This window comes from Schistocerca nitens, chromosome 2, assembly GCF_023898315.1.
Source record: "Schistocerca nitens isolate TAMUIC-IGC-003100 chromosome 2, iqSchNite1.1, whole genome shotgun sequence".
NCBI classification, from domain to species: domain Eukaryota; kingdom Metazoa; phylum Arthropoda; class Insecta; order Orthoptera; family Acrididae; genus Schistocerca; species Schistocerca nitens.
The window spans coordinates 826,039,642-826,052,309 of NC_064615.1; the positions used below are offsets into that span (position 1 = coordinate 826,039,642).

At 39.4% G+C, this 12,668-nt stretch overlaps 2 protein-coding genes across 3 annotated transcripts in view; one reads left to right on the forward strand and one right to left on the reverse strand.

Moving 5' to 3' along the window:
* Nucleotides 1-9,841: 9,841 nt before the first annotated feature.
* LOC126237093 (sentrin-specific protease 8-like) lies at nucleotides 9,842-11,750 on the reverse strand. Of its 2 annotated transcripts, none has more exons than XM_049946898.1 (2): nucleotides 11,555-11,750; nucleotides 9,842-10,559 (listed from the first exon to the last, which is right to left on the reverse strand). In XM_049946898.1, exon 2 carries the CDS (start codon nucleotides 10,507-10,509, stop codon nucleotides 9,865-9,867), a length of 645 nt encoding a protein of 214 aa, XP_049802855.1. In that variant the 5' UTR covers nucleotides 10,510-10,559; nucleotides 11,555-11,750; the 3' UTR covers nucleotides 9,842-9,864. The 2 variants fall into 2 exon arrangements, with proteins under 2 accessions (XP_049802855.1, XP_049802856.1); XM_049946899.1 differs by lacking the exon at nucleotides 11,555-11,750 and adding an exon at nucleotides 10,692-11,535.
* Nucleotides 11,751-11,772: 22 nt separating this feature from the next.
* LOC126237091 (disks large homolog 5-like) overlaps nucleotides 11,773-12,668 on the forward strand; it is a 212,172-nt gene continuing 211,276 nt past the window's right edge. Inside the window, exon 1 of the mRNA XM_049946894.1 lies at nucleotides 11,773-11,908. The gene's annotated coding sequence lies outside the window, so the exon portion shown is untranslated. The remainder of the gene's footprint in view (nucleotides 11,909-12,668) is intronic.

A 12,668-nucleotide genomic window follows, 5' to 3' on the forward strand; every position in this document is an offset into this window, starting at 1 on the left:
TTCCCATTTGGGACATATATGAGGATCTTGCTTACTACAGACTACCTTAACATCACACAGTCAGTTCAGCACATGCCATGTGTGGGTGAGTACTGTCCACTGAAAATCAGCAACACAAAACTGTCACATGAGATATAACATATGACATAGGTTGTCCTTGAAGTACTGTGCCATCAGAGTTCACTCAGTCACTACCAGCCATGAAGTCGTGCCATGGTTTCCCACATCATGACATCAAGAAGCCATTCATCAACTGTTCATGCTTCCTGGTCATGGACCACTGCAAATGCAGCAGTTTGTGCTGTGGTATTAATCACAGTCAACAGCTGGGATGATAATTCTGTAGTCCCGCTACTGCTTTTGTCTGACCAATTGTGCAGGACGACAAGAGTGTTACAGGAATCATTTTATTCAAGTTCCCTTGTAGTCTAACATCTGACCACTGTCACAGCCAAGTGCCCCACAAACCTGAATATTGCATGATTTGACCAGCCTGCCAAATGGAGACTCAAAATGAGAGGCTCCCTTTCAAACTGTCACATGCTGATAATGCTGTCTCACATGTGTATGGAGCACACCTGTGCCCTTTACAATGGTCGCTCAACTTAACACTGTTTCCACCCCTCATACACCCTGCCAGGCCTGATAACAACACTAAAGATGAACAAAATTAACGTTCTCTGGTGGCCATTCTTCTTGTCACAGAGAACTGCAGCTCTAATTATTTACATACCTATCAATCGTGTGTACGTGCACGAAGTTACATTAATATCCAACAATAGCATCAGGGTACTTCTTTTGTTTTGTCAGGCAGTGATTATATTTGAAGTACATTGTAATCATGGCCATACTGGTCCATTGTTTACACCACTTTAGCTGTAAAGACCATCATGTGAAAATACCATCTCAAAACTAGTCTCAGCAAAGTCAAGAACTATTTAATAGCAGCTTTTTTTGGTGATATAAAAAGTAACTTTCATATAAAGTTCTGTATTTTCATAGATTGGTTAACTGCCACATATTTCTCTGGAGCACAGATTTGTCATCTGGCTAGTTTCTCAAACATTGGTTATTCTTAAATATTTGCTTTCTTATGTTGAGCAACAATAATATCCAATTATTTTGTTCCCAAGCAGTGTATTAGCTGACCACAATATTATTGCAGTGGGGAGTGAGGGCACTTTGGCTGACTTATCATGGGTGAGTGTGTAATCAGGTTTGACAGTTTATGCTTCACTGACCTGAAAGCATTGACAGTGTGATGTGTTTTCCTTAGTTGCAACTGTGCTTGTTTACTGTAATGTCAACAGGTGTTTCCAATGATGGCCAGTTGCAGTAATATTGTGTTGAGTAGTACACCTTTGTCCACGCACTGACCTGTTGTAAATATGTGACTATTCTTCTTTTTCTCCCCCTTGTGTTCCTTATTAACCTAACATCTGTAATTATCTTTGTAATATTGTAGCTCTAGTTAGTTTCCGTGCAAAGAAATACTTGAGGGCATAACACTTGAGCTGATGGCAAAAACTTAGTATTTTCATGATAATATAAAATACAAGTGGAATAGTGAACATGTGTAATATAATGGTAAAGAGGAAGACAGCATAATGGCAAAGAGGAAGACAGCACCAAGACACTACCAGCATAAAATAACTGACAGCAATATGTGAAGCAGAATATTATTAACAGTTGTAGTAGTAGTAGTAGTAGTAGTAGTAGTAATAGTAGTAAAAATAATAATAATCCGTTGAAGATAGCAAAAAGTGCTTAAACTTGTATGTATCTTGCACACTGTAGGCACTGTCCAATTGTTTTCTAGTGTCTATGTCACAATCAGACGATAATTCACACAAGCTGAACCTTCGTGTAGTAAATTGTTACCAAAAATCTCAAAAAGTTCTTGTCCGATTTACTTCATATTTTTACATGATACTCTAATAAATATACATACTGACATAGGCTACAGATTTTTATCCTATTTATGTATCTAAAAGTATAAATAAAATCTACAGTACTATATAAACAAAATTTGTTGTTGAAGGTTGTTACCAAAAATCTCAAAAAGTTTTTGATTGATTTATTTCAAATTTTTACAAGATACTGTAATAAATGTTCAAATGGACAAAGGCCACATATTTTTTCAATATATATATATTGTATAAATACATATGTACTGTATAAATGAGAAACATTGTTAGTAGCAATCTCGAAAAGTTCTTGACATTCTTTCTATAAACATTCAGATGGATGTAGGCAGCATACTTTTTTCATAAACAACAATGTACACATTTTCTACTACAGCCAGCTCTAACAAGAAAAATGATGTGCTGTGAAAATGCGTGGTTTAGTTTTCTTTCACTCAGTCAGTTTTAACTACGATAGCAGGGCATTTAAACCATTAAACAAACTGTTTTTCCCATACATATTCTCTCTCTTTATATATAACCAGTGAACTCAACAATGCTTCGCAATTGCTAAATAAGTGTGGGAATTGGATATATGCTGTAATCTTCTTCTTTCCCCTATCTCTGTCCATCTCCTCCTCCTCCTCCTCCTCCTCACCTCTGTCTCTCTCAATCTCCTTCCCCCACCCCCTTCTCCGTCTACCCTCATCTTCAACCTCTCCATATCCATTTTCTCTATCCCCTCCCCCTCTCTGCTGTACTCCTCTTTTCCCCCTCTCTGAGCCTGAGCCTTGTTTATTGCCTTTGTGAGTGAAACTTTGCTTGGGAATTGAAGTTGATTAAAATGAATGGGTAATTCGATTGCGATCATCGGTATACTGCTCTGAGAGACCTCTCTTGCTGCTGGGATAATAGCTTCAATGATTTCACATAATTTTAGTCTGTAAATGGGTAGGATTACAAAGTGTTGGGTGATTCAAATTCTGTAGTAAATCATAAGCCAATAATCCATAAATACAACTTTCCTGTTTTCTGTTAAAACGGACTGCAGGGAAGAAAGCAAAACAGCACATAGCTGTGTTTACAATTTTGTTTAAAATTCTATATATATGTATTCGAGAAACAATTTGTTTGATAATTTAAATGCCCCATTGTTATAGCTAAAACTGAATGTAAAAAAGAAAACAAAACTGTACATTTTCACAGCATGACAAACACAGAATTTTCTTTCTCACAGTTGTTTCTAACAGAAAAACCTGTATGACGATGTTTAGAAAAATGTATAGCTTATGTTTGTCTAAATGTATATTACAGGGTCATGTAAAAATTTGAAGTAAGTCTGTCAAGAATGTGGAGATTTTTGCTAACAACATTTCCTCTTCTTATGCATACCGTTATCATGTAAAAATTTGAAGTAAATCGGACAGGAACTTTTTGAGATTTTTGGTAACAATATTAAACGATAACTCGTATTCATATAGTAGTAGAGATTTTTACCCGTATATTTATATACCATATACCGGGTGATCAAAAAGTCAGTATAAATTTGAAAACTGAATAAATCATGGAATAATGTAGATAGAGAGGTACAAATTGACACACATGCTTGGAATGACATGGGGTTTTATTAGAACCAAAAAAATACAAACGTTCAAAAAATGTCTGACAGATGGCGCTTCATCTGATCAGAATAGCAATAATTAGCATAACAAAGTAAGACAAAGCAAAGATGAGGTTCTTTACAGGAAATGCTCAACATGTCCACCATTACTCCTCAACAATAGCTGTAGTAGAGGAATAATGATGTGAACAGCACTGTAAAGCATGTCCGGAGGTATGGTGAGGCATTGGCGTCGGATGTTGTCTTTCACGATGTTGTCGATCACGATGAACTTACGACTTCAGGTAACCCCAAAGCCAATAATCGCACGGACTGAGGTCTGGGGACCTGGGAGGCCAAGCATGACGAAAGTGGCGGCTGAGCACACGATCATCACCAAACGATGCCCGCAAGAGATCTTTCACGCGTCTAGCAATACCTTTTTTTTTGTTCTAATAAAAGCCCATGTCATTCCAAGCATGTCTGTCAATTTTTACCTCTCTATCTACATTATTCTGTGGTTTATTATGTTTTCAAATTTATACTGACGTTTTGATCACCCGGTATATCAAATACATAGGTCGGCTAAGTCCATCCGAATGTTTTATAGAGTACTGTGTAAAAATTTGAAGTAAATCAGTCACAAACTTTTTAAGATTTTTGGTTACAATTTTAAATAAGGATGAATTGTCTTTATATAGTTATATAGATATTATACAAAAATAGTAACTACTACGAAATCTGAATTGTCCAAAACAATTTATTGAAGCTACTATCCCCACTGATCCAGAAGCAGGAGAGGTCTCTTGAATCCTGTAGACCAATTGTCTCAATTGCTTTACCTACTCATTTTAAGTGACTTCAGTCCCCAGCAAAGATTCATTGGCAATAACAATGAACAAGGCTCAAACTCAGATAGAGCAAGAGAGAGAGAGAGAGAGAGAGAGAGAGAAAAGGGGGGGGGGGTCAGATGGACAGAGACGAGGCCAGGGGTTGGCCGTAGATAGGGTAGATAGACAGAAGGAAGAGATGAAGGAGAGAGGGGGAGGAGGATGTGGTGGTGTACAGAGTGTCATGTAAAAATTTGAATTAAGTCTGTCAAGAATTTTTTGAGATTTTTGCTAACAGCAGGAGGAGATGGACAAAGAGAGGGGAGAGGAGGAATTGCACAGAGAGAGGGGAGAACGGATATTAGGGCATATGGCAAATTCCCATACATATTTAGCAACTGTGAAACACTGCCAGGTTCGTTATTATTTTATATAGTAGATAGGTTCTGGTAAGCTGTAAATAATTTAGGAGTAAAGGCCACTCATTGGATAGTAGAAACACTGAGCCGCTGACAGGCACACATAAAAGAGAAAGAAAACTTGTTGGATTTCAGAAAAACGGGATTGTGTTTTAGCAGAACTAGGGTGGGGTGAGTGGAGGGAAAGAGAGGTCAAGAGGGTGGCTACAGGTCTGTTGACTAAGAATACAAGATGGAGGAGTAGTAGGTGCATGGACAAGGTATGTGATGCATGGTTGTTGCAGGCCGTGGGGTGCAGCATACAGTGGTTGTGACATGGATTGGGAGGGAGGTGAGAGGACGGAGGAAGTGGAAACCATTGGGTAGAGGGTGTGGGAAGGGCACGTTAAAGGAGACTGACACCAGGAGTGTTACAGGAGTGAAGAATGAGATGCAAAGACAAGTCCCTTTTGTGTAATTCAGAAAAACTGGTGGTTAAGGAGAGGATCCAGATGGCCCGCATTGTTAAGCAGCCATTGAAATCCAGTATGTTCTGTTCAGCTGCACATTGTGCCATTGGTTGTTCTTGCCCACAGTTTGACAGTGGCCATTCATTATGGTGGATGGCTGGTTGGCTGTTTGCAACACAGTTGGTATATGACACTATTGCTTTCATAGGGGGCCCCGCCACTGATGGGATGGGATAAGCCCGTGTCATGTCAGGACTTGAGTTTCAAGTGCTGGGTGGATGGATTGGGCAGGTCTTGCACACGGATCTTCCACAGTGATATAATCCTTGTGGCAAGGGGACTAGGAGTGGCATAAGGATGGAGTAGGATGTTGTGTAGGTTGGGTGAGTGATGGGACCCCACTTTATGAGAGGTGTAAAGGATCTTGGATATGACATCCCTCATTACTGAGCGTGATATCAGATTATCAACACCCGGTGAAATATAGTTGTTCCAGTCCAGAGTGGGAATGGGTGACGAGGGGAGGGGGGATTAGAGATGTATGAGGTTATGGTATGGGAAATCTGTTTGCAGACTAGTTTTAGGGGGGGGGGAGGGGGGGGGAGGGGGGGGGTAGTGCATGCCTGTGAAGGCACTTGTGAGACCTTCAGCATACTGGGGAAGGAGTTCTTGTCACAGCAGATACACTGTCCACAGTTGGCCAGGCAGTATGAGAGAGATTTTTTGGCATGGAAGGGATTGTTGTTGAAATGCAGGTAGTGACAGTGGTTTGTGGGCTAAAAATGGACATAAGACATCAGAGAGGTGGAGATCAACATCCAGGAAGGCGACAGGCTGGGTTCAGGAGTACCGGCTGAAGGAGATGTGAAAGGAGATGTCAAGGTTGCGCATAAATGAGGTTAGGACGTTTTGGCACTGAGCCCAGATCATGAAGATACTATCAATGAATCCTGAACCAGACAAGAGGTTCGGAGTTTTGAAGGTTAGGACAGTTTCCTCTAAATGGCATAATAAAGGTTGGCACAGGAGGTTGTTAAGTGGGTGCCCATGTCTGTGCCACAGGTTTGTTTTTATACCTTCCCCTCAAAAGAGAAATAGTTATGTCTGGTAAGGTGTATGAGGAATGATGAGGTAATGGGTTTAGAGTCTGACAGTCGTTGGGAGTGGTGGTGTTTGATAATGGCATGACCATGGGAATGCGGGACGCTGATGTATAGCGAGGTGGCATCAACAGTGATAGTAGGGATCCAGGAAGTAAAGGTGTGTGGATGTTGGAAAGGTGGCCAAGGAAGTGGTTACTGTCTTTGATATCAAAGGCCAGGTTCTAGCAACTGCTTGGAGGTGTTGGTCAGTAAGTGCTGAAATTCTTTCAGTAGGAGCATAATAATTAGCTATAGTAGGGTGTCCAGGATTATTGAGTTTTCAGTTTTTGGGGAGCATGTAGAAGGATGATGTGCAGGGTGTCTTGGGATGAGGAGAAGGATCGTCTCAGGAAAGGTTCTGAGATGGGCCTAAGGATTACAGTAGAGATTGGAAATTATGCTGGGCTTCTGAGATGGGATCACTAAGGCAAATGTTGTAGGTAGAGCAGTCAGAAAGTTGGCAGAAACCTTCTTTCAGATAGTCAATGTGATTCACCACAACTGTGGTGGAGTCTTTACTTACAGGGAGAATGATTAGGTCAGGATATTTTGAATTTCTAAGACAGTATTGTTTGTAGGAAGGCACCTGGGGAAGGATGGTGAGGCCAGATTGGAATAGGTGGATGCCACTAACCACCAAAACAGTACCTGCACTTTGACAGCTGTCATATCTTTCACACCAAAAAAATCATTCCCATACAGCTTGGCCAACCATGTACAGCACATCTGCAGTGACAATAACTCCTTTTCCCAGTATGCTGAAGGTCTCACGAGGTATTTCACAGACAGCCATGAGCCCCCAAACCAGCCTGCAAACAGATTTCCCCTGCCATATCCTCACACACCCCAAATCCTCCAACCAGCCCGAAGTCTCAGCTATAAATGAGCACTCCCACTCATCATCCACTGTCGCCCTGGACTGGAACAACTTTGCCATATCCTTTCCCATGCCTTTGATTATCTATCATCATGCACAGAAATGAAGGGCATTGTACACAACATGTTTCCCACACGTCCTAAAATGATAGTCCATTACCCACCTAACCTACACAACATCCTGGTCCATTCTTATGACACTCCCCACACCTTACCACAGGGATAATATCCCTGTGGAACATGTTGGTGCAAGACTTGCTCAACCCCCCCAACCCACTTGCTACTCCAGTCCTATCATGGGCTCATCCTACACCAGCAGTGACTGGACAATCTGTGAAAGCAGCCATGTCATATACCAAACTCTGTTGCAATCAGAACACGGCTTTCTCGTTGGTATGACTACCAACCGGCTGTCCACCGGAATCAATTGCCACTGCCAAACTGAGGCTTAGAACAAAGTTGGCCTCCTAATGTCACAACAGGCATCTGAGCACATGATTGGTTTCAAAGGCTGCTTCACAACCTGGGCCATCTGGTTCCTCCAGCACCAGCTTCTCTGAACTACACAGGTGGGAGGAGTCCTTGCGATACATCCTTCGATCCCATACACCTCCTTGCCTCAATCTCCATTAACTCACTGACACCTTCCACACAACAGTTTTCCCTTCCTCTGTCCTGTCACTCCCTCCCAATCCATGTCACCTTCTCTGTGCACTGGCTCTCCAGCATCCATACCTAGACTGTACACCCATGCACCCACTACTCCTCCCTCCTACATTCCGAGAGAGAGAGAGAGAGAGAGAGAGAGAGAGAGAGAGAGAGAGAGAGCGCGTGGGGGGGGGGGGGGGGGGGGGGTTGCACACACACACATATTCTAGTTCAACCAAGGGGGATTTATTTTTTTAAAAGCTATCACGTTTTCTTTGTTTGTCTGTGCCTGTCAATTCGATGTTTCTGCTATTTGGTGAGTGGTCTCCTTTATTCCTAAATTGTTTATATTTCATATTGCAAACAATGGAAAGTCCAAGATGGAATGTAACAATATTATGAAAAGGAAAGTTGCTACTTACCATATAGTGTAGATATCTGTCACAATATAAGCTTTCGGCCAACAAGGCCTTTGTCTCGGGCGGGGTGGGGGTGGGGGGGATTATATATATCTCTCTCTCACACACACACACACACACACACACACACACACACACACACACACACACACACACACACACAGAGAGAGAGACTGGAGGGAGGGGGGGGGAGGGAGGGAGAGATATCTAGTTTCGACAAAGACATTGCTGGCCGAAAGTTTGTATTGTGACAGTCTTTTTGTTATGGCTATCTGTGACTCGGCGTCTCTGCTATATGGTGAGTAGCAAGTTTCCTTTTCATAATATATCTGATATTTGTTTAGATGGACATACAGATAATAGCAGCTGTATATAAGGTTTTGCCATCAAATGAAGAGCTGTTTTCTCCATTTATTAATTGTGTGGGACTTTTGAAATCTTTACGCATGTTATAGATGACCATATGTTGTGTTTAAGTGGCGGTGAACATTAACTTAATGGGCTGCTGCATTTCTTTTGTTTTTAACTAATATTCCGTATATGGCATGAAGGAAAGACCAAGACGCCTTTCATCAGTGAAGCTGTATTACGTAATGCATTCTGTAATTATTATTATTCTTAAACAAACAAACAAACAAACAAACAATTCTAACAAATCTAATGAAATGATTTCTTATGTGCTATTTCTATTATTTGCAGTTAAAACAACCATTAGTGCATTTTTCTTAGAAGTCAGTATAAGACATGGCCCATGCGCTTACTCAGGTGTCCAACTGATTAACATCCTCCTCATTTACTGAGTTAATTATTTGTAATTATCTGTACACTGAAAATCCCTATGATACATGAAATAATGAAGCATTCTATCCCTGTCTGCACTATAACTTTTGCATCTAAGAATGAAATTACGACATGTTCCATGTTTCCCTCTCTTGAATATTCAGTCAGGTAAGATTTTGTACAAAGTATAGAATAGAGATGCATAAATTATTCAGAGGGCATTAAATGAATATTTCCTAACTTACAATCACATTCATTATCACAGTATTACTAAACCACAACACCTAAGTATATGAATTCATGGCCAAACAGTTAACATCTAATAATCATAACTACTTATCCATCAGGATCCTACATAAAAACACAGGGCTTTTAGATGCACACACACACTGATGACAATAAGGCATTTCCCTAATGCCCAAAATTCTCCAGTATTAATGGGAATCTTTGTATTAGTATAGATAAAAGGTATTCCTTCTGATATTTTTTGTCTTATTGCTACACCAAATATGCCCCACCCCCCAAGCATAAACATCAGAATATTTACCAACAAATTAGAACTAGTTTTTTTTAATCCTTCTCACTAATGGCACCCATCTAATATTGCAGAAGCATTGTGTCTGACTGCATTTCTAGTATAGCTTAATCTTTCAAATCCATTGGCTGATACAGCATATCAACAGGCCTAATGTAGTTGTAGGCATGTATGTGCAGGTTTTTCTTAATGTACAATTCCATGCATGGTATACAACGGGTACAATAAATCAGATAATATACACAGAAAGTACATAAGATTTTTATTCCCTCTTTTCTGAAAGAGTTTCAATCAAGTCCAAAATTTCCATTCTCTTTGTATTTACAATCATTCTGTTTACTAAACCAATGTCTCTTAAGCTCTTACATTGTTTAGACACCCCTATAATGTGGTCGACATTACACAGTAAATGAACCCCACAGTCATAAGAGTTTATCTGTTGGAGAGATGGTACTTCAATAAAGACTGATTTAGCAATTGGAGAGAAATACTTTGAAAGCCCATCTGCCAGTACTTTTGCATGACAAATATTAAAGCCAGAAGCAGAATCAAAATGGAAAAATGTATCTTCCAGCTTGCAGTAAACTAGTAAACTCCAGTGGGTACCACCAGTTGTCTCAACTATGCCAGAATCATTCAATGCAAGGAAAATATATTTATATTCTTTTGCATTTAGTGGGTCCAAAAACACATTTATTTCCTCAAATGGTAATACCTTCAGACATTGCGTTACTTCTGGTCCAATGAATAAATAATCTTTTTGATTCACCAATAACACCCTTTGTAAGTATTCAAAATAAAAACTTATAAGTGTATCATTTAACCAGTATGGACCTGTTAGTAGCTCAATGTCAGATCTGTGCAAAAGTGTGTCATGAAAGCTCAGAACAACTTGATCTCTGGCCATTGCTGCCCAACTTGAAAGCTGCACTTCAGGGAAAATAATCAGCCTCTTATCTGTAATTTAAAGAAAAAACAAGTTTATGAGCTATTATGCAACAGAAAATAACATATAAAAGAGTAAAGAAAATTTAACTTTTCAAAAATTGCTATATTTGTATTATAAACATGAGTAAATTTAGGACAAACCTGGAAAGCTCTGTGACAGTTGTACACTACTTGCACAAAGGTGAGCATGATGGTGGAGAGAGGGGGGAGGAGAAGGAGATGTCTTTTATTACATGTTATCTATTGATTGATAGGGTTGTGCACAAACAGCCAAGATTAATTTGACCCCTTATGTTACTTCACTGATCAGCTAGATTACTTACAAAGATTTGTTCATATTATCAAAAATCAGTGAAGGCACAGACATCACGAACCAACAGTCAAAATTAAATATAATGGGCGTACTAAAACGTTAAATTTTGGATTATTTCTAGTTTGATGTAATAACTTTCCAAAATAAACGCGGTTCATGTCAATATAAGTGACGAACTTAAATCTAGCTTCCTTTGCCACTGGTCCTACCTATAAGTACTTGGGGGGGGGGGGAAAAAAAAAACACCTCATGAATCCACACAATTGCAAGGTTAATGTGTGGGAGGGTATCACCGTTAAAATTAACGGTTTCAAACTTCGGTTTGGGCAACTGGAGATAGTGAATCATCAGTGATAAAATAAGCAGATCTTTAAATAAATTGTATACAGCCAAGTGCCCACCACGTATGGATTCTCGCAAACACTTTATTTTCATACACCAAAAAAACAAATCTGACCGTCTACGGCATTTAGTAATAACAGCGACTTTACATAGCATTGAACTAAGGTGTCAGATACTGAAACATAATTTTACTTCGGGCTGAAAAATAAAATAAAACGGACTTTCACTGTTGTTGCCAGAAACGTCATATTGTCGAATTTCTCAGTGTATGAAAAGGTGTATAAAATTACACATTGTCAACATTGACAGCACAAAATGTATGTGTCACCCGTCCGCCTCTCACACTCACCTTTCGTCTATTCATAGACATTTTACACCTCAAAGGGCACTGGAATGCCCATTGCTGTCGTAGATTCGGAGATGAGTTGTTTTTATTCCTCAGTCACACTCATCAGCTTATTATTAAATATAATTTAGTATCAGTCATGAACCATTTTATACACTTCGATCTTCTTTGCCGAAGTAAACGCAAATGAAATATCTGCGGCAGTATAATCGCTGGTGTGTCGTAAGCAATAAGCAATTACTTGACAGTCACGCAAAAAAGTATACTTATTAGTATCATGAAATGAGGCTAATCAGAAAATAGTAATGTTTAATCGACAGGTGATATTTTCAAGCTTTTACAACCGTAAACGTAGAAGTAAGTACATAGATTAAATCTGTCATATGAAGCGTTGGCGAAAATTGTTGACGAATGAGCGGTCAAAAATGAAATAAGGAAGCAGGTGTAAGATCGAGATCAGTTGAAATCAGCTGACCGACGGGAAAAAATCAAAACCCTCTGTCTGTCATGTGCAACCAATTGAGGTTGCCATTTTAAGTGATTATTCAGGTTTAAAACAGACAGAGGTATTACATTAAGGAAAATAAACTGCAATAAATAACCGTTGTTGCCGTATGTAACAGACGATAGACAATACACTCCAGAAACGCAATTTCCAAAAGCAACAAACGCCTCTTACATAATTATGAACAATAGTTTGTAAACGAATATTCCTTGGTTGTAAATATGAAGTTGGCAGTGGTCCTAATATTAGTTTTGGATGGCAGTGTAAGGAAATATTTATGCTGCTTTTGTGTTAGGTTTATTCTGTAAACAAAATCTTATTCTCACCCCACTCTAAACAGTGTGATTTGCTGTGGAAAGTTTGTGTCATTTATATTTAACAAAATTTGTACTTGTTAATTTGGTGTAGATACGGTATTAAAAATCTGAGTTAATAATTTATTTTGATGAACGTGGGACGACAGAGGTAACGGATAGCAGGAAAAGTCTACAAATTAACTGAAACAATCGTTTTTCAAATACTTATCAGTAATAAAGGAGGAAGACACTTGCGCAGATAGAAACTACTTGCACCAGCTATCAATTACGTTAATGCATATAATATGCAGGTTTT